The 27,897-nt window shown below is 44.1% G+C and overlaps 1 protein-coding gene across 1 annotated transcript; it reads left to right on the top strand.

Annotated features, from left to right (window-relative positions):
- The first annotated feature begins 866 nt into the window (after window positions 1-866).
- LOC145009289 (L-ascorbate oxidase homolog) lies at window positions 867-3,949 on the top strand. Its single transcript, XM_078967992.1, has 8 exons — window positions 867-1,079; window positions 1,252-1,361; window positions 1,848-2,118; window positions 2,215-2,317; window positions 2,439-2,784; window positions 2,873-3,238; window positions 3,324-3,402; window positions 3,586-3,949. The coding sequence occupies exons 1-8, from the start codon at window positions 930-932 to the stop codon at window positions 3,787-3,789; spliced, it is 1,629 nt and encodes a 542-aa protein (XP_078824118.1). The 5' UTR covers window positions 867-929; the 3' UTR covers window positions 3,790-3,949.
- The last annotated feature ends 23,948 nt before the right edge of the window (window positions 3,950-27,897 follow it).

Genomic DNA, 27,897 nt, shown 5'->3' with positions numbered 1-27,897 from the left:
CAAATACATAGTTTTGACAAATCACATGGGCAATTTCAATAATTGTTACTAAAATTAAAATAGGCTAAATTAACAAAAAGTTAAGTATTAGAAACAGTGTTACTATATATATATATATAGTTTATTAACATAAAAAATCAAACATACACATACTCGTCCACTCGTCACATACGTATAATACATCAAGCAATTAAATGGTTAAATATAAAAGACATTTTCTAATATATACCCTAAAGACACACATAAAAACTATTAATTATGAGAAATATTACCGTAATTAAATAATATGAAATTTATTAATTATAAAGAGTTAATAAATTTTACATTTAGTTATAATAATATTTATCATAATTAATAATTCAATTAATACTTATTATGTGTGTGCCTAGAGCAAATATTAGAAAATCTCAATATAAAATAGACAATTAGAAATTGTTTAGGATATATTGATTTTCATTTAAAGATTCAACTATCAATGTAAAATGTGATTCTTAATAATCTTTAACTTGCTAATTATCTTATATAAATCACCCAAAACATACACAAAACATGTTTATAAGAAAAATACTCCACGAAATATATTTTGATCACCTTTTACCCGATTAATCATCATATATACTTATTCATTTTAATCACCAGCTGTAATTTAAAAGGAAAAACTATTTATAACCATCGATATTTCTATTATATTCTTACATGGTGGCCCTACTCCTAATATGAAACAGATTATGGTATATCTTTTTTCATAATATTTAATTAGCATTCATTTGAAAAGGTTGAATGTACACACGCACAAGTGGGTCCATGTGCTTCACGAAGACGACTCCTATATAAACACTATCCTTCAACTAAACTCTCCATGCAAAATCAACTTTCTCTACTTTCTCTCTCTCTATCTCTCACATTTCTCTCTAACCATCCTTGAAAATATGCAAAAACGTTACGGAGGATTTGTTAGGTCAAACTACTTGTGTGTAGTTCTTTGTCTTGTTGCGATTGTCAATGCTGAGGATCCGTATCGATTCTTTACTTGGAATGTTACGTATGGAGACATATACCCTATGGGCGTCCTTCAACAGGTAAAATTTCATAAGATTGTTTAATCTATATCTCTTTTGAACATTAGGTCATCAAAAGTTCGAACCTTGAGTCGACTCCATTTTACAAGTGTTTAATAAGACTGATCATATGAACACTTGAATTTTGTATTTTGTCTCGATGAGTTGACGCTTTTCGTGTCTAAATTTGCAGGGAATTTTGATAAACGGGCAGTTTCCAGGTCCGGAAATATATTCGGTCACAAACGATAATCTCATCATCAATGTCTTTAACAACTTGCCCGAGCCTTTTCTCATTTCATGGTAATCTCTCAATGCTGGATAGCTTTTAATGCATAATGTATAAAAAAATAAGTGATGTAGAATGAATGTAGTGGACATTAAAATGTGTATAAGATAATACATAATGTACAATCTTTTAATACTCGATTAATACGCAAACAAAAGTAAGGCATTTAATTATATTATCAATGAAGTGTGAACATTAGGAAATGATCATGTGAACATTCCTATTCCATATTCCGCGTTAATTACAACTATGTATGATGTTATTTTTTTAATTATTCAATGTAGACTGATTACGACTTACGAAATGATGCTTTATGTTATATTATTTTATTTTTTCATTTTTGGCGTTTTAAATAAGAAAACAAGTCTAAGTATATGCCGATTAACAAATGGGAATTTATGATTGTTTTGTGAAGACAAATGACTTTAATATCTTTTTAATTCTTGCAAATTTACAAATTTAACATTGACTCTAATGTGATTTTGTGGTCTTGAACACAGGAATGGCATACAACAAAGACGAAATTCATATCAAGATGGAGTTTATGGGACAAATTGCCCGATTCCACCGGGTCAAAACTTCACATATAAATTACAAGTGAAAGATCAGATTGGAAGCTTTTACTATTTTCCATCTCTCGGATTCCAAAAGGCTGCAGGCGGTTATGGAGCCATCAAAATCCTTAGCAGACCCCGGATTCCGGTTCCGTTTCCAGATCCAGCTGACGATTACTCCATTCTTATCGGCGATGCCTATTCAACAAATCACACGGTAATTAAAATTAATCAGTATTTACATTACATTTAATCAAAGACAACAATTTTTTTACCGATAATAAAAATGTTTTTATTATATTATGTGTTATAGAGACTCGAGAAAATTATGGACCTCGGATGGAGACTTCCTTTTCCCGATGGAATCTTAATTAACGGTCGAGGAGATGGTGGCGTATCATACAATGTCGAGCAAGGTATATTATAATAACATGGTTAAACCGATTATTCTGAATGATCTTGATCTTGATCTGAATCCTAATTTTATTGATATTGATACTGATATTGATACTGATACTGATACTGATATTTTATCAGGTAAAACTTATAGGTTAAGGATATCGAATGTGGGCCTACAAAACTCGCTAAATTTTAGAATTGAAAATCACACGATGACATTAGTGGAAGTTGAAGGGACCCACACCGTACAAACGTCTTTGTCATCTCTTGACATCCATGTGGGACAATCATACTCTGTTTTGGTCACTGCGGATCAACCCCCTCAAGATTACTACATTGCGGTTTCCTCCCGATTCACTAGTCAAAACCTAAACACCACCGCCATCCTCCGCTATTCAAACTCCGGCAAGGCGGTTTCCGGCACACCACCACCTCCTATCGACACTGACATCACCTGGTCATTAAACCAAGCTAGATCCATCAGGTAAACAATTATCACCTTTCCCAACGATTTAACATTTTTCACGACAGCTTTATTAGGTTGTGTTCTAAATTTTTTGTTTATTTTCCAGGACTAATTTGACTGCTAGTGGACCGAGACCTAACCCACAAGGCTCATATCATTATGGACAGATTAACATTACAAGAACAATCAAAATCACTGGATCTGCATCCATAATCGATCGAAAACAAAGATATAATGTTAACGGGGTGTCGTTTATTCAAGCTGATACACCTCTTAAGTTGGCAGATTACTTCAACATTAGTGGAGTTTTCAAGGTCGGGAGTATTCCCGATGTCCCCACAAACCAGAACCCGTATCTTGACACTTCAGTTATGGGTGCTGATTTTCGGGATTTCATTGAGATTGTGTTTGAAAATCGTGAAAATATCATGCAAAGTTGGCACCTTGATGGATACAGTTTCTTTGTTGTTGGGTAATTTGCTTCTTTTCAAGCTTTTTCACCTATGAAATACTTTAACAACGCTTTTTCTGTCACTAATAATGTAATTAACATGCAGAATGGATGGAGGGATATGGAGTGATACAAGTCGAAATGACTACAATCTTATCGATGCAGTCTCACGTTCAACTGTACAGGTTAGATTCTTTTGCCTGAACTAGATACGATGACTTGCGCTTTAGTTAATTGTACCTTACAAGTATTAAATGCACCACCGAAACAAGGCTTTAAAGACAAGAAAAAATGCATTAAACATTAGTTAAACTTGCTTTAGTCATTTGTACATCAGTTTAATTTGTCGTTAAATCGTTTATATATAGGTATATCCAAAATCGTGGACAGCAATATATGTTGCCCTTGATAATGTCGGGATGTGGAATATAAGAAACGAGTTTTGGGTGCGACAGTATCTCGGTGAACAGTTCTATCTTCGAGTTTATTCTCCGGTGATGTCAATACGAGATGAATATCTGTTACCCGAAAATGCCCTTCTGTGTGGTCAAGCTGTTGGGAAAAAATCATGATTGGTCACAAATAACAAAAATAATTGATCATATTCTTTGTCACACTTCATTTTTTTTGTAAACATTTCTACGATGTATACTTGAATTTCTTTAATCATTTACAATCACTCACTTCGTTATAAAATAAATACAACGAGTTTCTCTTTTGTATTGTTATAAATTATATGTATACCAATTCATCGATTGATATTATGTACTTTGAACTTATTGAAATAGACATAATGACATGATATTAGGGTTTGCTTTTTGCATCAAATTATGATATAATCTATCTTAATTTTGTATGACGTTCTCAAAAGGAAAAAAGATGTTTTACATGCATTAAACGTTAGTACAAACATCGTTTTGCTGTTAAATTGGTGAAAGGAAAAAAAACAAATAGGGGATGAGATTAATGGTGATTTTGTATTGAACATGGCGATGAAAATCAGAAATTGCTGATAGAACTTTTCATAAATAAAAAAAATAATAATAAAAAAAAAAAAAAAAAAAGGTTTTTAAATAAAACCAAATGTATGTAGTTGGGTGATTGTACAACTCTCATCCATGTTCCTTATAATTTCACGGTTATTGCACGTAAAAGAGCTACTTTATGTGAAATTTAATTCAAGAATAGTACTTTGAAAAATAATATTTAAAGAGGAATTATATGTAAGTTTATACTTAACTAAGACATAGTTAGTTAGCTACTTAAGATAACAACTGATATATTAATAAAAAAAAATTATTTATACATACATATCTTACACTTTAAACATTGATCTTAAAGTACATATATGCTTACTTTACGTTTCATTTGCTCTTAATTTCACGATTGGGATAATGATTTAAAAGGGTAAAATATTTTTCGATTTATATATATTTGGTCATTGAGTTTTTTTTTTTTTTTTTGTTTTTGTTTTTTTTTTTTTTTTTTTTTTTTTTTTTTTTTCAACTTGTTAAACTCTACAGATTTAGTCCTTATGATCGGTTACTCCAGATTAACATGTAAAAAATGACATAATAGGGTAATATATTTATCATTTTGTACACATTTAATCATTAATATTTTTGTGCATATTTAGTTTTTTTTAATATTTGTTTGTTGCAAAATAATTCAATTTTGTTTTTGCACTCATTCAGTACTTATGAATGATTTCTTTAGCGTTTTTTTCACGACATATTACATGGGATAATCATTAATAAGATGTTTCTGGCTTTTTATGCTTATGTCCATCATAATCTCGACTACTTTGTTACTTAGGTTATGTGTTCTGAACATCATAATTTTTAATGCGATCTTAGATTTTAACGATATTTATATCTATACATTTGTATTTTAGACTACTACAACTTTTGTTTAGATTACTCCTGTTAAAAAGTAATATATTTTTACTTACTATCTCACATCATATTACTTATGGTTACACATTCCTTGGATAGTTGGTTACGTATCCTTGCGTATAGGATGTTGTTGAGTTGTAGTGATCTCCTAAATTTATGTATATATCCTTGTATGATAGGATGCAACAACAGTAGTATGCTAGTTAGAGTATCAGTTGGTTGATTATCGTCTAGTGGAGTGCCATATGAGTTGTATGTAGTCATGTAGGATAGCCCGAAAACTTTTGATCTAGGCTTTCTTTCATATTCCTTGTTTAGTTGTGGCTCTAGAGTATGATCATCTATTCAGGTGGCTATCTCACCTCTGGTTACGTTTTGTTACACATTTTATAGAGGTTAGCTGGTAGCGGAGCAGTATGCTATGAGAGGACTAGTAGGCGATAGTGAGATGTATGATTGATGATTGTTTGTATTCTATGCCTACTTGCTCCTTGATTATTTATATGTCGACATATGGTGGTGGGATAGGTTGAAGCAGTCCTGCTTTGTGTGTTGCAGGCCAATATACCTGGTGTGGGCCGGTTGTAAGTCGTAGGCACGGAGGCTCGAGAAGAGCGGTTAGGTTGAGGTGGCATACCAACAAACCCTGGGTATTATAGTCTGATGACTGATTAGACCCGTTGCATGTTGGTATTCCGATCTGATGACTGATTGGGCCGGAGTATTCCAATATGATGATTGTGGGCCCATTATGCATAATAGTACATTTGTTGTATAGGGTATTTTAGGAAAAACTCACTAAGTTTTGTGCTTACCCAGTTGTTTATGTTTTCATGTTCTATCGTTGATTGTCGGAAGGCAAAGGCAGGACTTTACATACTCATCAATAGTATTGAGGATTCATCATTTCTTATATTACTCTGATTTTCGATAAATATATCTTGGAATAAAAGGTTTTTCTTAATAATGAAGTTATAATTAGGTAATTTTGCCTTATTTAAAAATGAAAACATTTTGTTGTGAAAATGAGACCTTACACATAAGCATCATGTAACAGCCCGGATTCTCATGTATTTATTATTATTGTACTTTTGGTGATTTGTGAGGGGACTCAGCGAGTTGGAGCTCAAACTCGCCGAGTAGGATCGCGGTTTGGACGCGGGTTCACGTCTGGACTCGGCGAGTCCACGTTGTTTAATGAAACCCTAATTTCCGGGGTATGAGACCTATTTAAGGGGGTTTATGGTCGTCATTTGAGGCCACCAACCCCAGAGAGAACCCTAAAGAGTCTGTGAGCGCTTTGTGAGAAAGAAGAGGAAGATCCTTGACTATTTGTGGGTGTTTGTGCACATAGAAGAGGATCAAGGCAAGAGGAGACCAAAGAAGGTGCTAATCTAGTGATTTCTGAGCTCAGAGACTCCATTTGAGGTAACCATTCGTTCCTTTCTCAGTCCTTGATGTGAATCAGTTAGGGTTCTTTGTGGAATGATCCTGTAACACCCAAAGTTTGGATAGTCAAGAAAAGAAAGAAAACCCCAATTTTAAGGGGAGACTCGGCGAGTCCGAGCGGGATTCGGGTCGAGGTGTAAGCGACCGACTCGGCGAGTCGGCCAAGGTGACTCGGCGAGTCTGGTCTGAGCAAAGAAAACCCTAAATCCCTGGGTTTGCTCACTCTTTAAGGAATGATATGTGCCCCAACTCACCTCCTTCACCCTCAGAGAGCTTGTGAGAAACCCTAAACCATTCCTTGTATGATTAAAGTGTTTTGGTGTGGATTTTTGAAGGATTGAAGAAGAAGAAGAAGAAGTAGAAGAAAGGACCTAAAAGAGGAAGTGTAGAGCAAAGATCCACGGCCAAAGTCAGAGTTCATTGAGGTATGTCCCGGAATTATCTTGTTTTGTGCTTAAAACCTCCATTAGAACACCTCTAAGGCTAGTTTAATGTATTTTCCAAGCTTTATAGTTGTATGGATGCCTTATTGGGTCGAGATATCCCTTGATCTGTTCATGTAAGAGTTTTAGAGCCCCGATCTATTTCCTTTTCGAAGTTGCCTTGCATGAGAACCTTAGATCTAGCCTTTATTATGTATTTTGAGCCTTTTAATCTTCATGGATGTTTATGGGCACGTAAAGATAGAATCTTTACATGTTATTTGAGCATAAGAAGCCCAGATCTACAAGTTATATGCACTGGATTCAAGCAAAATCGAGTTTTTAGTAACTGCATGCATGCGACTCGGCGAGTCGTTCTTCGGACTCGGCGAGTCGAGCCGCGAGTCCCCGATTTTTTCCCCTTTGAGTGATTCCGAGTGGGGACCAGTGAGTAGTAGAATGAACTCAGTGGGCCACAGGTTAGACTCAGTAATGGAGGGACTCGACGAGTTGTTCATACAACTCGGCGAGTCTAAGGCAATCTTTATAGATTCAAGAACAACTCGTAGAGTTGTTCATACAACTCGGCGAGTCGGATGCAGATAGGCTGAGTTTTAGAATCGAAAGGGAACTCGTCGAGTTGATTCCATACTCGACGAGTAGCAGCGAATAGGGTTGAGAAGTGAGAGTAGGGACTCGGCGAGTTGGCGGCCCAACTCGGCGAGTCAGGCCAATTGTAAGTTCACTTTGACCGGGAGAGCTGACTTTAGCCAGGGGTAAAAGAGTCATTTTACCCCAATACAGTTATTAGTATTTGATTGAGTGTATTTGTGGAATTGTAGTCGGGGAGATACCGGAGCAGCAGCAGATAGCTTCTAGAGCCATACATTCAGCAGTCAGTTCATGAGGTGAGTTTCCTTCCAATAGGAACGGGTCTAAGGCCACAATGTCGGCTCGATGCATTATGCAGTATATGTGTTCATGCTAGTTGATATGTTATGCCATGCTATGTTTAGTCAGTTTCCGGACTTCGGTCCGATGCAGGGGGCAAGGCCCTAGTTAGTCCGGACTTCGGTCCGATGCAGGGGACAAGATCCCAGTCAATTTCCGGACTTCGGTCCGATGCAGGGGGCAAGGCCCCAGTTAGTCCGGACTTCGGTCCGATGCAGGGGACAAGGTCCCAGTCAGTTCCCGGACTTCGGTCCGATGCAAGGGGCAAGGTGAAACGACCCAAAAACACGACCCAAAAATTTTCGTTTTTCAATATAATCAAAACCGTAATATAAGTATCATAACATAAAACATACGCGATGTATCCCTAAAACATAATAAAATATTGTGCAGAAAACTGTATCATACGACATCAATCCAAAACATCAAAAGACATCCCCAGGATAAAAGCTATGCTGTGGTGTGTGCGATGCTGTCACCCCGAGCTCTTCCCTTTGCTTGCGGAAGTACCTGAAACCAAACTGAAACTGTAAGCACGAAGCTTAGTGAGCTCCCCCAAACTACCACATACCATACAATAACACATAAACACATATTGGGCCTTGCCCACTGCATCGGGCCGAGGCCCGGAACTGCATCGGACCGAAGTCCGGAACTGTCTGGGACCTTGTCCCCTGCATCGGACCGAAGTCCGGAACTGTCTGGGACCTTGTCCCCTGCATCGGAACGAAGTCCGGAACTAACTGCATCGGACCGAAGTCCGGAACTGACTGGGACCTTGTCCCCTGCATCGGACCGAAGTCCGGAACTAACTGCATCGGACCGAAGTCCGGAACTGACTGACTAAACATGGCATAGCATAACACATCAACTAGCATAACACATATACGACATGCTACATCGGGCCATGGCCCGGAACACATAATACTTAACACATAAAACATAGCACACAAATCCTGTTCGAACCACGAAGGCATCGAACATACTAACTACTGCATCGGATCTAAATCCGGAAACTACTGCTAACTGAACGGGCCGGTATTGTGGCCTTAGACCCGTTCCTACTGGAAGGAAACTCACCTCGTAAGCTGGCTGCTGAGTGTGTGGCTCGGGAAGCTAACGGCGGCTGCTCCTGAATCGCCTCGGCTACAAGTCCATAAACACACTCAATCAAATACTAAACACTGCGCTTGGGGTAAAATGACTCTTTTACCCTTGGTCAAAGTCAACTCTCCTTTGGGCTGACTCGTCGAGTTGGGCCATCCAACTCGCCGAGTCCTACTCTCACTTTTCACTTTTACTCACTGCTACTCGTCGAGTCTAGCATCGACTCGACGAGTACCCTCTTGATCCAAGAACTCAGACAATCTTCATCCGACTCACCGAGTCGTATGAACAGACTCGACGAGTTGTTCTTGATCCCAAGAAGATTGCCTTGGACTCGCCGAGTTGATGAACAACTCGCCGAGTCCCTCCATCACTGAGTTCACCCTCAACTTGCTGAGTCCACTCTCTAACTCACCTCGTCCACTCAACACTGATAAAACTGAAGAACTCGGGACTCGCGAGCCAACTCGTCGAGTCATTCTTCCGACTCGCCGAGTTGCCGCCATGCAACTGATTTTTACTCGATTTTGTTTGAATCCAATGCATACAATTGATAGATCTGAGTCCAATAAGCTGATTTACCACGTAAAGTTTCCAACTTTACGTGCACAACCTCATGAATAAGGGAAATAAGGCTAAAAGATGCATAAAATGGGTAGATCTATGGTTATCATGTAATATAACTCCAAAAAGACAGTAGATCTGGGCTCTACAACACCCCAACATTCAGATCCATAGCTATTTCGACTTAATAAGACGTTCATGCAAGTGTAAGGCTTGGAACAAGCATCAACTAGCTCTTAGGAGAGCTCTAATGGAAGTTTAAAGCATATAACAAGATGGAACTCCGAAAATACCTCAATTAACTCTGATTTGGCCTTGGATCTTTGCACTACAACACTTCTCCTTGCTTCTTCCTTCTTCTCCTTCTTCACACCTTCACAAAATGGCACCAAAACACATATAAGCTCTTCAAGGGAGGATTAGGGTTCTCCCACTGTGTTCTCAGGGTGAGGGAGGCGAGGATGGGGGCTATAAGGTGGTATAAATAGTGGGCAACCCGGGGATTTTAGGGTTTCACCCAGACAGATGGACTCGCCGAGTCAGGGATATGGTCTCGCCGAGTCCCCGGCTCACGCGTGCCCTCAGGTGCGACCCTACTCGGCGAGTCAGGCTAGAACTCGCCGAGTCCCTCTTGAAAAACTCACTATAATTACCAATAAATCAACATACCGGGAATGGGTCGTTACAGTTCTCCCCCACTTGTCTCAGACTTCGTCCTCGAAGTCTGCTACGGCTGGATCTGCAAATAACTCCGGGTAGTGCGCTCTCCTTTCCTCTTCACCCTCCCACGTCCATTCAGACCCCTTCCGGTGCTGCCACTGCACCTTTACTAGCTGAATTACCTTGTTCCTCAAGGTCTTGGTCTTCCGTTCCAGAATCGCGACCGGTCTCTCGATATAATTCAGGCCGCTATCAACCTGGATATCCTCTAAGGGAACGACTGCCGTCTCATCCACCAAACACTTCCTTAACTGCGACACGTGGAAGGTGTTGTGTATCTGACTAAGATCCTCAGGGAGATCTAACCGATAAGCAACCCGACCCACCCGGGCCAAAACCCTGAAAGGACCAATAAATCTGGGGCCCAATTTGCCCCTCTTCCGGAACCTAATGACACCTTTCCAAGGTGAGACTTTCAGAAGAACCATGTCGCCCACCTGGAACTCCAAGTCCGAACGCCTCCTGTCGGCGTAGCTCTTCTGCCGACTCTGCACAGTCTGCAGCCTACTACGGACCTGCTGGATCAATTCTGTCGTCTTGAGCACCACTTCGGTGCTCCCTATAACTCGCTGACCGACCTCGCCCCAACAAATCGGGGTCCTGCACTTCCTGCCATATAACATCTCAAAAGGAGGTCGATCAATACTCGCATGATAACTGTTGTTATACGAGAATTCCGCTAACGGAAGATACGTATCCCAACTGCCCCCAAAATCTAAAACACATTCCCTAAGCATGTCCTCGAGAGTCTGAATCGTCCTCTCGCTCTGCCCGTCAGTCTGAGGATGAAAAGCGGTGCTGAAATGGAGACGAGTACCCATCTCGTCGTGGAATCGCTTCCAGAATCTGGACGTGAAACGAACATCTCGGTCCGACACCACCGATACCGGCACTCCATGACGTGCCACAATCTCTCGCACATAGATATCGGCTAACTTTTCCGCCGAAATACTCTCCTGAATCGGAATAAAATGGGCACTCTTCGTCAACCGATCCACTACTACCCATATCGAGTCCACCCCGCGTGCGGTCCTGGGAAGTTTGGTGACAAAATCCATGGTGATGTCCTCCCATTTCCACACGGGAATGTCTAACGGCTGCATCTTGCCGTGAGGTCTCTGGTGCTCCGCCTTGACCTTCGACAGGTCAAACATCTCTCCACATACCAAGCGACATCTCGCTTCATGCAGGGCCACCAATAATCAGATCGAAGATCTCAATACATCTTCGTCGCTCCTGGGTGGATAGAAAATCGAGACTTATGAGCCTCGTCCATCAATACTTGTTGTACCCCACCCTAGTATGGTACCCATATCCTACCATGAAGCGTTAACAAACCCCGACTGTCGTAATCAAATGAAGCTACTCGGCCCACTATCCTCTCACACTTCTGCCTCTCCTCCTTGAGGCCCTCCATCTGAGCCTCCTTGATCCGCTCCAACAACGGAGTGATCACTGTCATCCTCATACACAGATCTCTGATAGGGGCCGTCGACACCTTGCGGCTCAGGGCGTCGGCCACCACATTGGCCTTCCCTGGATGATAAAGGATCTCACAGTCATAGTCCTTCAGCACGTCTAACCATCTCCTCTGCCTCATGTTCAAACTCGGCTGATCCATAAGATATCTCAAACTCTTGTGATCCGTGTATATAGTACAGCGGACCCCATAAAGGTAATGTCTCCAAATCTTGAGGGCAAACACAACTGCCCCCAGCTCCAAATCGTGGGTAGGATAATTAGCCTCGTGAGGCTTCAACTGCCTCGAGGCATAAGCTACCACATGGCCTCGCTGCATCAATACTGCTCCCATACCTGTGATCGAAGCATCACAATAGACTACGAAATCCTCTACTCCTTCCGGCAAGGTAAGGATCGGAGCCTCGCACAATCTCTGCCTGAGAGTCTCGAACGCCGCTTGTTGCTCAGGCCCCCAACGAAAAACCACCGACTTCTTGGTTAGACGGGTGAGCGGCACTGCTATTTTGGAGAAGTCCTGAATAAATCTCCGATAATACCCCGCCAACCCCAGGAAGCTCCGAATCTCAGATGGAGACCTCGGGACCTCCCACTGCATCACGGCCTCAATCTTGGCCGGATCTACCAAAATACCCTTCTGGTTGACGAGATGACCAAGAAACTGCACCTCGCGCAACCAGAACTCACACTTGGAGAACTTTGCGAAGAGTCTCTCCCTCCTCAAAGTCTCCAACACCTCCCGCAGGTGCTCCTCGTGCTGCCCCTGTGTCTTGGAATACACCAAGATGTCATCTATAAACACTATCACCGACCGATCCAGCATCGGTCTGCACACGCGGTTCATGAGATCCATGAACGCGGCGGGGGCATTGGTGAGCCCAAATGGCATCACCACGAACTCATAATGACCATACCGGGTCCTGAAAGCAGTCTTCTGTACATCCTCATCTCTAACCCTCATCTGATGATTACCGGAGCGTAGATCGATCTTGGAGAACCAAGACGCTCCCTGAAGCTGATCAAACAAGTCATCTATCCTTGGAAGTGGGTAACGGTTCTTCACCGTTACTTTGTTCAACTCCCGATAATCAATGCACATACGATGCGACCCATCCTTCTTCCTCACAAATAAGATCGGTGCTCCCCAAGGCGAACTGCTCGGCCGAATGAAACCCTTGTCTAACAGCTCCTGAAGCTGTGTAGACAACTCCTACATCTCAGGGGGAGCAAGTCGATACGGTGCTTTGGCTATCTGAGCCGCACCAGGAACTAGGTCGATCCTGAACTCAACCTGCCTCTCTGGAGGTATCCCCAGAAAATCCTCGGGAAACACATCCGGGTAGTCACGAACAATAGGAACATCATCAATCGTCGTCTTGCTCTTCTCCCGGGCATCCAAGACGTAAGTTACAAAACCAGCGCAACCCTGCTGAACATAGCGCTTTGCCCTTGCGGCGGAACAAAAGATCGGTCCTCGCTGGGGCCTCTCGCCCTGAATCACTATCTCTCCCCCACTGGGAGTGCGAACCCTCACTAGCTGAAGCTCACAATCAATCATTGCCCCATTGGGGCTCAGCCAATCCATGCCCATAATAACTTTATTCCCACGCAGGGGAATAGGAACCAGGTCCACTGAAAACTGCTCATCAAATATCTGAAGGGAACACCCTCTATGTACTCTGCCGACCCTCACGGTCCTATCATCTGCTATCTCAACCTCTAGTGGACAATCCAGCTCCCCTGGAGCTCTACTAAATCTCTTGCTAAGCGCAAGTGATACAAATGATCGGGTAGCCCCCGAATCGAACAATACCAAAGCAGAAATGCCGTTCACAGAGAACGACCCTAAATAAAACATACCCACATAAGTAATACTCAACCGATATAATAACAATTAAGAGATGGAGGAAAGATACATACCCGTCACCACATCAGGAGTCGCTCGCGCCTCCTCTACTGTCATCTGAAATGCCCTGCTCTTCACCACTGGCGCATCAGCTCGGCCCTGCCGGCCATCCGTAATCCTCAGGGTGGCAGGGGCAGGTGCAACCACCTTCCCTGCTGCAGCTAAACTGGGACACTGGGACCTTTTATGTCCCCTCTGATTGCACTGAAAGCAAATCAGATCTGATGCTGTAACCGTAGTAGCAGGGGCTGTACAATCCCTACTCAAATGCCCAGTCCGACCGCACTTGTAGCAGCCAGAACTCCCTGCCTTGCACGCCCCCTCGTGCAATCTCCCACACTTGCCACACCGACCGTGGCTCTGCTGACCCCTAGACCTGTGATCTGAAACCTTGGGCTTTTTGCCCACACTGCCTGAACCCGAAACCGCCTCCGGTTTCCTCTTCTTCTCCATCTCGAGATCAATCTCCCTCTCTCTAGCTCTGGCAATCATGTCGTCCAGCGTTTTACAACTGGTCCGGCTCACAAACATGCGGATGTCACTCCGCAACATCTCATGATAACGGGCCTTCTTCATCTCCTCATCGGCTGCATACTGAGGAACAAGAAGGGCCCTCTCCCTGAACTTGGCGGTGATCTCCGCCACTGTCTCTGTAGTCTAGGTAAGGTCCTGAAACTCCCTAGCTAACTGCTGCACCTCAATGACCGGTGCAAACTCCGCCCTGAACCTGGTAGAGAAATCAGCCCAGGTCATGGCATCCAATGCCGCATCATCCCCGATGGCATGTCCGACCTCCTCCCACCAATCCCGTGCCCTGTCCTTCAGAAGAAAGGACGCCAATCTGACCTTGTCCCCCTCGGGACACCTGCTAGTGCAGAAAGCGTTGGCCACATCCGCCAACCATCTAGTACTCGCTGTGGGGTCCCGCGCCCCATGATAGTCTGGAGCCCCGCATGCCCTGAACTCCCTGAACGTAAGTGTGCGCGACCCCATCACGGCCGCCATCTCAGCACGGAAAGTACTCAATCTCTCATCCATCAGCTCTAAAATACCCTCCTTGATCGAACCGAAGATCACAGGAGTATGCTCTAGTATGATACGGGTAACCTCAGAAGAAAGGAACTCTCTAGTCTGCTCATCCATCTGCCCGACCTCCGGGCCTGATCCCAATCCTGATCCCCCTCCGGCATCTGAGCTGCCGACTGCTGGTCTCGAACGCAAAACTACCATTCTGAAACATATCATAACAACATCAGAACACTGAAATATCTCAAGGGATCATGATACTACTACTAGCTTCCTGGTCTTGTCTTGGCCTTCCTTGATTCGAGTACGGATCCTCTGCTTTCAGTAGTATGGGCCCCTACTACCTTCCACATCTATCCGTACTTTCCTCAAGAACTGCCTTGACTCCACCAAGTCACTTCTACCACTGCCATTCTCTGCTACTCTCATCCTAGGCTTGCCCTAGGGAAACTTCAAGCTCAACGCGACTGGTCCTCAGCTGTTGTAGGTCTCCTCATAATGCCAGTTAGCCACCACCTAAACACCATCACATGTGATGAGGATCAGATAATCCTTCAAGTAAAAGATCTGTCCCTACAACGGTTGGACTCAAACAAGAGCTGCGCAATAGGGCCAGTTCCAGCACTCTGGGATTATTCAAACCTGATCACATGTGGTGTGACGTGTTCACCTAATGGCTAACTCCCACTACTCAGAACCCCACCAAGCACGAAGCAAGCAGCATTCGGACAAGGAAAACAGACTCAGGCAAAACTATTCTTATAACAAGAAACTGCACTAGCATAGGATGCTAAGCTCATACTATCAGGCATAACCTAAACAGGCTATCCTACTGCTGTCTACTCAGTTCTAGCATGCAATACTCATAAAGCTGTAACACATAAGCAGGCACATAAGGCATTCTCCTAGATCCTTAGCCCTATACTAGCATGTTGTTCTACTGAAACTGAAACTGAACAAATAACTTGTATGGGTAATTTGGGAGTACTTACTTGAGCTCGGCTGACCGCATGCACACACCTCTATCTTGTTAAAAACAATTCTTTCTTTCTAAGTGCTTTCAAAATTCTTTTTGTAACACATTTTTATTTTACTAAAATCTTTTATTTCCCTTAGTTTGAGTTCAGATACACCCGGAAGTGTATCCAAATCCCTCAAACCAGGGCTCTGATACCAACTTGAAACGACCCAAAAACACGACCCAAAAATTTTCGTTTTTCAATATAATCAAAACTGTAATATAAGTATCATAACATAAAACATACGCGATGTCTCGCTAAAACATAATAAAATATTGTGCAGAAAACTGTATCATACGACATCAATCCAAAACATCAAAAGACATCCCCAGGATAAAAGCTATGTTGTGGTGTGTGCGATGCTGTCACCCCGAGCTCTTCCCTTTGCTTGCGGAAGTACCTGAAACCAAACTGAAACTGTAAGCACGAAGCTTAGTGAGCTCCCCCAAACTACCACATAGCATACAATAACACATAAACACATATTGGGCCTTGCCCACTGCATCGGGCCGAGGCCCGGAACTGCATCGGACCGAAGTCCGGAACTGTCTGGGACCTTGTCCCCTGCATCGGACCGAAGTCCGGAACTAACTGCATCGGACCGAAGTCCGGAACTGACTGGGACCTTGTCCCCTGCATCGGACCGAAGTCCGGAACTAACTGCATCGGACCGAAGTCCGGAACTGACTGGGACCTTGTCCCCTGCATCGGACCGAAGTCCGGAACTAACTGCATCGGACCGAAGTCCGGAACTGACTGACTGAACATGGCATAGCATAACACATCAACTAGCATTACACATATACGACATGCTACATCGGGCCGTGGCCCGGAACACATAATACTTAACACATAAAACATAGCACACAAATCCTGTTCGAACCACGAAGGCATCGAACATACTAACTACTGCATCAGACCTAAATCCGGAAACTACTGCTAACTGAACGGGCCGGCATTGTGGCCTTAGACCCGTTCCTACTGGAAGGAAACTCACCTCGTAAGCTGGCTGCTGAGTGTGTGGCTCGGGAAGCTAACGGCGGCTGCTCCTGAATCGCCTCGGCTACAAGTCCATAAACACACTCAATCAAATACTAAATACTGCGCTTGGGGTAAAATGACTCTTTTACCCTTGGTCAAAGTCAACTCTCCTTTGGGCTGACGCGCCGAGTTGGGCCATCCAACTCGTCGAGTCCTACTCTCACTTTTCACTTTTACTCACTGCTACTCGTCGAGTCTAGCATCGACTCGACGAGTACCCTCTTGATCCAAGAACTCAGACAATCTTCATCCGACTCGCCGAGTCGTATGAACAGACTCGACGAGTTGTTCTTGATCCCAAGAAGATTGCCTTGGACTCGCCGAGTTGATGAACAACTCGCCGAGTCCCTCCATCACTGAGTTCACCCTCAACTCGCTGAGTCCACTCTCTAACTCACCTCTTCCACTCAACACTGATAAAACTGAAGAACTCGGGACTCGCGACCCAACTCGTCGAGTCGTTCTTCCGACTCGCCGAGTTGCCGCCATGCAACTGATTTTTACTCGATTTTGTTTGAATCCAATGCATACAATTGATAGATCTGAGTCCAATAAGCTGATTTACCACGTAAAGTTTCCAACTTTACGTGCACAACCTCATGAATAAGGGAAATAAGGCTAAAAGATGCATAAAATGGGTAGATCTATGGTTATCATGCAATATAACTCCAAAAAGACAGTAGATCTGGGCTCTACAACACCCCAACATTCAGATCCATAGCTATTTCGACTTAATAAGACGTTCATGCAAGTGTAAGGCTTGGAACAAGCATCAACTAGCTCTTAGGAGAGCTCTAATGGAAGTTTAAAGCATATAACAAGATGGAACTTCGAAAATACCTCAATTAACTCTGATTTGGCCTCGGATCTTTGCACTACAACACTTCTCCTTGCTTCTTCCTTCTTCTCCTTCTTCACACCTTCACAAAATGGCACCAAAACACATATAAGCTCTTCAAGGGAGGATTAGGGTTCTCCCACTGTGTTCTCAGGGTGAGGGAGGCGAGGATGGGGGCTATAAGGTGGTATAAATAGTGGGCAACCCGGGGATTTTAGGGTTTCACCCAGACAGATGGACTCGCCGAGTCCCCGGCTCACGCGTGCCCTCAGGCGCGACCCTACTCGGCGAGTCAGGCTAGAACTCGCCGAGTCCCTCTTGAAAAACTCACTATAATTACCAATAAATCAACATACCGGGAACGGGTCGTTACACAAGGCCCCAGTAGTCCGGACCTCGGTCCGATGCAGTGGGCAAGGCCCAGTATGTGCTTTATATGTTATTGTATGGTATGTGGTAGTTTGTGGGAGCTCACTAAGCTTCGTGCTTATAGTTTCAGTTTTTGGTTTCAGGTACTCAGTTTTCAAAAGAGGAGCTCGGAAAGATTGCAGTGCACACACCATAATCAGCTAGCTTGGGATGTTTTACTCTGATAATAAGTTTGTATTTCGAATTAATGCTACGAAATTATGTTATGATTTATGATACGGTTTTTATGAATATAGTTTTAGTAATGTTTTAAAAAGAAAATTTTAGTCGTGATTTTTGGGATGTTACAAGTTGGTATCAGAGCCTTGGTTTGAGGGATTCGGATACACTTCTAGTGTGTTTGAACTCAAACTAAGGAAACGGTAAAAGGTTTTCAAAAGAAAGACATTTTTGAAAGAAATTTTTGAGGAAAGAAAGAGTTTTTGAAAAAGCGAAAAGAAATTTTAGAAAGAAAAGAAATTTAAAAAGAGAAAAAGGTTTAGTGCATGCAATCAGCCGAGCTCAAGTAAGTACTACCAAATTAGCCATGCAAGTTCATGTGATGATCATCAGTTTCAGTTTCAGTTTCAGTTCCAGTTTCAGTTTCAGTTTCAGTAGAACAACATGCTAGTATAGGACTAAGGATCTAGGAGGATGCCTTATGTGCCTTCTATATGTGCTTCAGCTTAACAAGATTTGCATGCTAGTATTGAGTAGACAATATTAGGATAGCCTGTTAGGGTTATGCCTGATAGTATGAGCTTAGCATTGTATGCTAGTACAGTTTCTCGTTATGAGAATAGATTTTCTTGAGTAGTTCCTGTGTCCGAATGCTGCTTGCTTTGTGCTTTGTAGAACTCTTGCTGATGGGAGTTAGCCGTTAGGTGAATACGTCACGTCACATGTGATCAGGGTTGAATAATCTCATAGTGTTGGATTTGGCCCTATTGCGCAGCTCTCGTGTGAGTCTAACCGTTGTAGGGACGAGTCTTTTACTCGAAGGATTATCCAAGCCTCATCACATGTGATGGTATTCAGGTGATGGCTAATTAGTATTACAAGGAGGCCTTCAGCAGTTGAGGACTGGTTTGAGTGGAGTCATAGATTTCCCTAGGGAAAGCCTAGGATGACAGTAGCAGAGATCAGTAGCAGTAGAGTGACTTGGTGGAGTTGAGGTAACTCTTGAGGAAAGTACGGATAGATGTGGAAGGTAGTATGGGCCCGTACTACTGAAAGAAGAGGATCCGTACTTGATTCAAGAGGGGCCGAGACAAAACCAGAGAACTAGTATAGTGTGTGAGAGATCCCTCAGCATCAGTGTGTATATTGATCAGTAGTGTGTTATATTTTCTAGCATGGTGACTTTGCTCGAGATACCAGTTAGCAGTTCAGGTACCAGGGAGGGATCTGGCTCTGGCTCTGGAGCCGGGCAGCTTGACGATCAGGTGAAGAATTTCATTTCCGTAGAGATTATGCGCATCATTATCGATCAGACTCCAGTGATTTTTGGTTCAGTTAAAGAGGCCATTATGGAACTTATGGACAGTCATCATGAGGCCTTTAGGGTCGGGGTGGTTTCAGGGCAGATTGGGGCTCGTCTAGAGCCTGATTCTTATGAGGTTCAGGGAGATCCCATTTCCAGCTTTTTCCATCAAGGGACAAGAGTGAGTCAGGCACCCTGTCTTCAAGAGAGGCCTCTGCATGATTGGATAGTTGGGGAGGTTTCGCAAGCCATTCGCGAGGCGTTGCCCGACATGGTCCCGAGGATTATTGATAGGTTGACTACAAAGCTTCATGATCAGATAGCAATTGCTCAGATGATGGATGGGGTCGATAAGGTAGCTCAGGAGCGAGAGTCGGGCAGGGAGTCGGAAAGGAAGAGGAAAACAAATGGGACACAGGTAGCCGCAGGTTCGGGCAAGAGGCCCAAAGGGTCAGATTGGAGATCGAGGTACCATCAGAGCTGCAGTCGATGCGGGAAGTGTGGTAGGTTGCACTTGGGTGCGTGCAGGAGTGGTAGTGTTGGTGATTTGGGCTGCTTCAGATACGGTCGGATGGGTCATTTCAGCAGGGATTGTACTACTACCATCGCCCAGGGACTTGACCCGATATGTTTCCATTGCAGTCAGAGAGGCCACAAGAAGGCCCACTGTCCAGGTGTGTATGCAGTAGAGCAGGTGATAGCTCCTGCGTCTATGTCTTTGAGTACTACCAGCGGTTTCCGGGGCCGGGCAAGGACGCCCACGGCTGGAAGCAGATTGTACCGGTTGATTGCAGCTAAGGTTCGAGCAACGTCGGGTGTTGGAGGTATGTATCTTTTGCCTGCCTGTCAATTATTATTCATGATATTATTGTTATGTTGCTGCAGCGATATCTATAAGCATATGTTTTGGGGTATCATATTACCTGTTTGTGACTAAGCTATATGCCTTTTGCATACCTTGGATGTTAGAATGATAGTTGGGGGGTCACCCCCTCTAGAACAGGCTACTCCGGATATAGTATCTGCGACATGTATGTGTAATATTCAGAAGCGTCTCACTATTTTCGGAAGGTACCCTTCAAGTACTGATTGTTTATATCCTCGATAGTGACAATCTAGAGCTTCTAGTGGAGCAGCTAGCGGTCAGTAAGGAAGTGAGTTAGAGATATTCACCCTAAACGCAGGTTCTCAGGGTGCAGTCACTATAGCAAGTACAATAGAGGGCTGAAGGGTGCTCGGTTAGATAGCAAGAGTGTTTCGGATCTGGTAAAGGTCAGATGGAGTGTTGACAGAGATAAATGTTGGCGGGCAGCAGATCGCCCTTAGTGGAAGGAAGATTGGGGAATCCTTTTGACCAGTGAGCAGTAAGGAGTTAGCCGGATCCAAGTGGGGGAGAACCCTCCGAGTATGCAAGGGCAAGAGCACGCTGACCCGAAATGAGTACGCAATCCTTGAAAAGAAAGGATAGTAGCATAGCAATGGGTGGATCAAGGAGTTCAGAATTGGGATTTTGGGGAACTTCCCAGCAATTAGTTCATGTAATTGATATGGTTAGTAGCTGATTGGGAATCCAGGTTGGAGGATCGCCGATAGGACTCTATTGAGTCGGAAGAAGGATCTTGAGAAAGGTTAGCAAGAGATGTTCCCGTGTTAGTAGTCAGTGGTAGAGACAACATGTAGGGTTGTGTGGATTCAGGAGTTGGAAGTTTGGAAACTTCCCAATATTAGTTTCATTTTCTAGATTAGTAAACAGTTGGTTTGGGGACCAAGTCGAAGAATTCCTCGACGGAACGTTAATTTCTTCAAGGATATAAGGTGTCGAGGTAAATGTAGCATCCGATGATTGAGGACTGATGTTGAGAAGTCAGGATGAGGAATTGCTAGCAGAACTAGGGATAGTCAGGAAGTCCCCGGAATAGTGATTGGTAAGCAGTAAGATAGTAGTAGTGTTGTAAGTCTGCGGGGCTAGCCGTAGCGTTCACTAGCAGTCAGATAGTAGTAGTAGTGTTGTAAGTCTGCGGGGGTAGCCGTAGCATTCACTAGTAGTCAGATAGTAGTGATAGTGTTGTAAGTCTGCGGGGGTAGCCGTAGCGTTCACTTGCAGTCAGATAGTAGTAGAGTGATGTAAGCCTGCGGGGGTAGACATAGCGTTCACTAGCAGCCAGACAGTATTAGGGAGTTGGAGGTCTACGGGTGTAGCCGTAGCATTCTCCAGGTTAGTAGACAGTATGAGCGCGTTATCTGGACGCAAGGGGGGGGGGGGGAAGCAGTAGTACCCACCAGTTCGTGTGCAGCAACGAGCATATAGAAATCCACGGGTTGGATTTCGAATTTTCCAGAGGTTAGTCATGGTTGAGCCAGCAATGCGATAGATGGATCGTCAACACAGTCATGAGATCAGCGAAGCAGTGAACCATTGGGATTCATGTATGTTAAGGGCTACCATTAGCATGGGAGCCATCATTATAGTCTTGGATTTGTTGACGATTGGACCCGATCGGTTGGATCGGGAGGTCGTTAGGACCACAGTAACAAGATAACTAGTGGAAACTAGTTCCAAATAAAGGTTTCGTTCAGGCAGTTCAGTGTTTCAGGCAGTTCAGTGTTGCAGGCAGTTCAGTGTTGCAGGCAGTCCAGTGTTTCAGGCAGTTCAGTGTTTCAGGTTGATCAGTGTTTTAGGTAGTTCAGTGTTCCAGGCAGTTCACTGTTTCAGATAGTTGCAGTATTTTTGGGCAGTATTAATTTTGTGTCGGACTGCAAGTTCAGCCTTATTAGTTGGACCTGGGTGGTCTCAGTTCACCCGGAAGCTAGATTTGGAATAGAAGAATTTTCAGTCAGTAGCAATACAAGTATGCAACGTATGGTAGGTTTCAGTCTGTTGTTCGTGGGGTGCGCGACACCAAATGGTAGTAGAAAGAATGCCCGGTGGATACTGGCGATGATGACCCGTACTGGGAGTAGCGGGAGTAATAGATTTGGTGGAGACAGGGTCTTCACAGTGACGGAAGAGGTAGATAGTTATGGAGCATCGCCTTGGGAATGCAAGGAAATCGTGCAAGGAAAGAAGGGGTCAGAGCAGTATTTGGAGAGTATCAGAAAGATTATCGGTTGAGTGTGTTGTGTTTCCAGAATGTTCATGGTCAGGATGGACCCGAGATTATTATCTGTAAGGATTATCATTGGTCTGAATGACTGAGCAGAAGGCCAGCGAAGGTAGGCAGCTGGTGTTAGAATAAGCGGTGGGGTATTGGAGGCAGATCGCAGTCGGTGGATCGTAGCAAACTTCGAGGATGAAGTTTAGTTTAAGTGGGGGAGAGTTGTAACACCAAAAGTTTGGATAGTCAATAAAAGAAAGAAAACCCCAATTTTAAGGGGAGACTCGGCGAGTCCAAGGAGGGACTCGGCGAGTCCGAGCGGGATCCGGGTCGAGGTGTAAGCGACCGACTCGACGAGTCGGCCAAGGTGACTCGGCGAGTCTGGTCTGAGCAAAGAAACCCCTAAATCCCCGGGTTTGCTCACTATTTAAGCAATGATATGTGCCCCAACTCGCCTCCTTCACCCTCAGAGAGCTTGTGAGAAACCCTAAACTATTCCTTGTATGATTAAAGTGTTTTGGTGTGGATTTTTGAAGGATTGAAGAAGAAGAAGAAGAAAGGACCTAAAAGAGGAAGTGTAGAGCAAGGATCCAAGGCCAAAGTCATAGTTCATTGAGGTATGTCCCGGAATTATCCTGTTTTATGCTTAAAACCTCCATTAGAACACCTCTAAGGCCAGTTTAATGTATTGTCCAAGCTTTATAGTTGTATGGATGCCTTATTGGGTCAAGATATCCCTTGATCTGTTCATTTAAGAGTTTTAGAGCCCTGATCTATTTCCTTTTCCGAAGTTGCCCTGCATGAGAACCTTAGATCTAGCCTTTATTATGTCTTTTGAGCCTTTTAATCTTCACGGATGTTTATGGGCACGTAAAGATAGAATCTTTAAATGTTATTCGAGCATAAGAAGCCCAGATCTACAAGTTATATGCACTGGGTTCAAGCAGAATCGAGTTTTTAGTAACTGCATGCATGCGACTCGGTGAGTCGTTCTTCAGACTCGGAGAGTCGAGCTGCGAGTCCCTGATTTTTTCCCCTTTGAGTGATTCCAAGTGGGGACCAGTGAGTAGTAGAATGGACTCAGTGAGCCAGAGGTTAGACTCAGTAATGGAGGGACTCGTCGAGTTGTTCATACAACTCGGCGAGTCTAAGGAAATGTTCATAGATTCAAGAACAACTCGTCGAGTTGTTCATACAACTCGGCGAGTCGGATGCAGATATCCTGAGTTTTTGAATCAAAAGGGAACTCGTCGAGTTGATGCCTTACTCGACGAGTAGCAGCGAACAGGGTTGAGAAGTGAGAGTAGGGACTCGGCGAGTTGGCGGCCCAACTCAGCGAGTCAGGTCAACTGTAAGTTGACTATGACCGGGAGAGCTGACTTTAGCCAGGGGTAAAAGAGTCATTTTACCCTAATGCAGTTATTAGTATTTGATTGAGTGTATTTGTGGAATTGTAGCCGGGGAGATATCGGAGCAGCAGCAGATAGCTTCCAGAGCCATACACTTAGCAGCCAGTTCACGAGGTAAGTTTCCTTCCAGTAGGAACGGGTCTAAGGCCACAATGTTAGCCTATTCAGTTAGCAGTAGTGTCTGGACTTCAGTCCGATGCAGTAGTTAGTATGTTTGATGCCTTCGTGGCTCAGACAGGATTTATGTGCTATGTGATATGTGTTATGTGTTCCGGGCTATAGCCCGATGCAGTATGCAGTATATGTCTTCATGCTAGTTGATATGTTGTGCCATGCTATGTTCAGTCAGTTTCCGGACTTCGGTCCGATGCAGGGGGCAAGGCCCCAGTTAGTCCGGACTTCGGTCCGATGCAGGGGACAAGGTCCCAGTCAGTTTCCAGACTTCGGTCCGATGCAGGGGGCAAGGCCCTAGTTAGTCCGGATTTCAGTCCGATGTAGGGGACAAGGTCCCAGTCAGTTCCCGGACTTCGTTCCGATGTAGGGGGAAAGGCCCTAGTAGTCCGGACCTCGGTCCGATGTAGTGGGAAAGGCCCAGTATGTGCTTTATATGTTATTGTATGATATGTGGTAGTTTGGGGGAGTTCACTAAGCTTCGTGCTTACAGTTTCAGTTTTTGGTTTCAGGTACTCAGTTTTCAAAAGAGGAGCTCGGAAAGACTGCAGTGCACACATCATAATCAGCTAGCCTGGGATGTTTTACTCTGATAATAAGTTTGTATTTCGAATTAATGCTACGAAATTATGTTATGATTTATGATACGGTTTTTATGAATATAGTTTTAGTAATGTATTAAAAAGAAAATTTTAGTCGTAATTTTTGGGATGTTATAGATCCATGGAGTAATTGGCCTCTTCTTGTGTTGGTGCTTTAGATCTGGAGCCAAAGAGGTCCAGAGACCCCTTTCCCTCAAGCTTTATGAGTGTTATTGGAGGCCATGAGCTTGGAATAGCATTCTAGAGACCATATCATCAAATAAGGCCTTTGGACCTTTGCATGAGCACCAAGATTATAACTTTACGTGATGTATGTGCTTGGAAGGACTGGATCTAGGGGTTATTGGAATGGATCTGACCTCAGGAGTGAGTTTGAGTTCATGCATGGCATAGACTCGGCGAGTTGGAAGAACAAACTCGGCGAGTAGCATGAAGATTGTCCATAACCACTCAGCGAGTGGTCTTGCCGAGTTAAGGGGCTAACTCAGTGAGTCAGGGAGAGTCAGAGAGGGTTGACGGGTGGAATGAGTCAAGCTGGAACTTGCCAAGTTGTTCTTGAGACTCGCTGAGTTGAGTCGTGGTGGCCCCGCGATTCATGCCAGGTGGAACTCGTCGAGTCAAGGGAGTACTCGGCGTGTCAAGAGAGGATCCGAGGGAGTCAGCGAACACGTGTAGACTCGCCGAGTCGCTCTAATGTACTCGCCGAGTCCGGTTAAAGTTGACCGTTGGCCGTTGACTAGAGTTGACCGGTGTTGACTTAGTGGGGTTAGTCAACCTTAGTTGTGAAAATGTTAATTAGAGATGTATTGTATTTTAGAAGGATTATAGCTCGGGGGATCGAGCACGAGTGGTTTCGGGGATTTACGAGCTATCGAGATACACGAGGTGAGTCTTCTCACTATACTTTACCTTGAATAGGTAACTAGACTTATGTGATACAGTGTTGTATGTTATCTATATGTGATTATGTGTTGCACTGCATTATTCTATGTAATTTTTGTTGTGCATGTTCACAGAGTTTGGGTGTACGAACCCATAGAGGTATAGCCTTGAGTGGCCAATATGTGTTATATGTGGTATTTTGGGGAACTCACTCAGCTTTGTGCTTACAGTGTTTGGTGTTATTGTTTCAGGTACTAGTGATGACCGAGGGAAGGCGCCGGCTTGATCAGTACACACACACGGGATTTTATGATTTTGAGATCTTGGGATTTTTGTATGACGTGGATTAAATTTCAAACATGGGTGTTTTATGAATATTAAGTGAATTGTGTTTTTATAAAATTTGAAAATTTGTTTTGAAATTTACAATGTAACAAGTTGGTATCAGAGCTTTGGTTTGAGGGATTCGAGTACACCTTCGGGGGTATTTGAACTCAAACTGAGGATTTGGAAAATATTTTCAAAAGAGAACCAAATTTTATAAAAGAAGTAAATGATTTTTAGAGAAATTCAGAGTAGAAACATGTGTACAATCAGTCAGCACCCGAATGGTGATTTCCCAAAATACCCTTATATTAGATGTTTATGAGATTGATATGATGTATTCTCTTGCTAGAGAAGGCTAGGTATTCCTATTAGGACTAGAGTACCCTGATTTGTGATGCCTTAACCTAGGGGAAAGTGAGCTGCTATGAGATGCTTGAGAGTGAATAGGTAGCAGCGAGGGGCTCATGAGAGATCTGTTAGAGAGTGGTTTATGCATGATAGAGTACTTGGAACTTGAGATCCGAAGAGGAGGATTTGGGGTGTACACTGAAACGGTGTGGACGATAGTATTGGGCCCGTACTACTGAAAGCACTGGAGCGGTGTACGATCCAAGTAATAATCTTTGGAAAGCCAAGGATCAAGGAGGGATGAGTTGTCGAGTGTGAGTATGCTCGAATGGATTCTAATTTATCGTATGTTGTATTTCAGAGGTTGATCATGGTGAGGACATGTCATATGCCAGAGAGCAGTGGGGTTAGTGATGAGGAGATCCATCAGATCATCCACGAGGAGGTGGCTGCGGCCATCAGGGCAGAGATACCAGAGATGTTCGGGTCTATTAAGACCACGCTGATTGATACTTTCGACGAGCGTTATGCTGCTCTTTCTGAGGCTGCTGTTGCGGCGGCCACCGCAACTGTTGGTGCTGCGAGGCCGCAGGGTGGTGATGCGTTGTTGTTCCGGGAGTTCAGCAACACAAAACCAGCAGAGTTTGATGGGACCCAGGACCCGATGGCGGCTATGAGATGGATTTCTGAAATAGATGGGTGTTTCTTCACTTGCTCATCTCCTGAGCATTTGAGAGTACGGTTCGTGCTGAACCAGCTTTGCTTGGGAGCGAAGGACTGGAGGAAGTTTGTGACAGCACACTTTACACCTGCTGAGCTTGCGGCGGTGACCTAGGAGAGGTTCACTGCCATGTTCCGAGATGAGTATGTTCCCCAGGTGGAGAGGGAGCGTTTGGCCCAGGAGTTTCTGACCCTCGAGCAGGGCACTGATTCTGTTACGGTGATTACCAGGATGTTCCACGAGAGGGCGATGTTCTACCCTGAGCACGTGTCCACTGAGTAGGCACGTATGAGCCGGTATTTGAGTATTTTGAGGCGAGAAATTCGGGAGTTCATGGTGAACTCCTCGTACCAGACATTTGCTGAGCTTTAGGCAAACGCCCGTAAGAGGGAGATTAAGCTGGAGACTCAAGCTAGAGAGGAGGCTGAGTCTCAGGGGAGGGATCGGCGACCAGCACAGTCCCATTCGGCAGCCAAGCGGGCCAAGCCCGCTAATCCCAAATCTGGGAGCCAGAAGGGCCGCACTTGTGGAAAGTGCGGAAAGGGTAATGAGGGAGTTGTAGAGCTAGATCTTGCTACAAGTGTGGCAAGGAGGGGCATATGGCCAAGGACTGCCCCAAGGGATTTGCAATGTGTTTTCACTGCAACCAGACCGGACACCGGAAGGTGGAGTGTCCACAATTGCGAGGATCCACTCAGGGAGCACCTCAGGGATCTTCCCCTGCCACCATCAGAGCTACCGAGAGTCGGCCAGTGAAGGCCGAGGCACCGAGGGCACGAGGGAGAGCCTTTTAGTTGACCATGGAGGAGGTCCACGC

The sequence above is a fragment of the Lactuca saligna genome, chromosome 8 (assembly GCF_052625555.1).
Source record: "Lactuca saligna cultivar CGN05327 chromosome 8, ASM5262555v1, whole genome shotgun sequence".
Taxonomy (NCBI): Eukaryota; Viridiplantae; Streptophyta; class Magnoliopsida; order Asterales; family Asteraceae; genus Lactuca; species Lactuca saligna.
Note: the sequence above shows the minus strand (reverse complement) of the source record. Positions and strands in the feature narration are given on the sequence as shown.

Bases quoted from the DNA above. Each gene is read 5' to 3' on its own strand.
- LOC145009289 (XM_078967992.1), top strand. From the start codon at position 930: ATGCAAAAACGTTACGGAGGATTTGTTAGGTCAAACTACTTGTGTGTA. The intron at 2,785-2,872 runs GTAAACAATTAT...TTTATTTTCCAG, and splicing joins AACCAAGCTAGATCCATCAG to GACTAATTTGACTGCTAGTG. The intron at 3,403-3,585 runs GTTAGATTCTTT...GTTTATATATAG, and splicing joins TCTCACGTTCAACTGTACAG to GTATATCCAAAATCGTGGAC.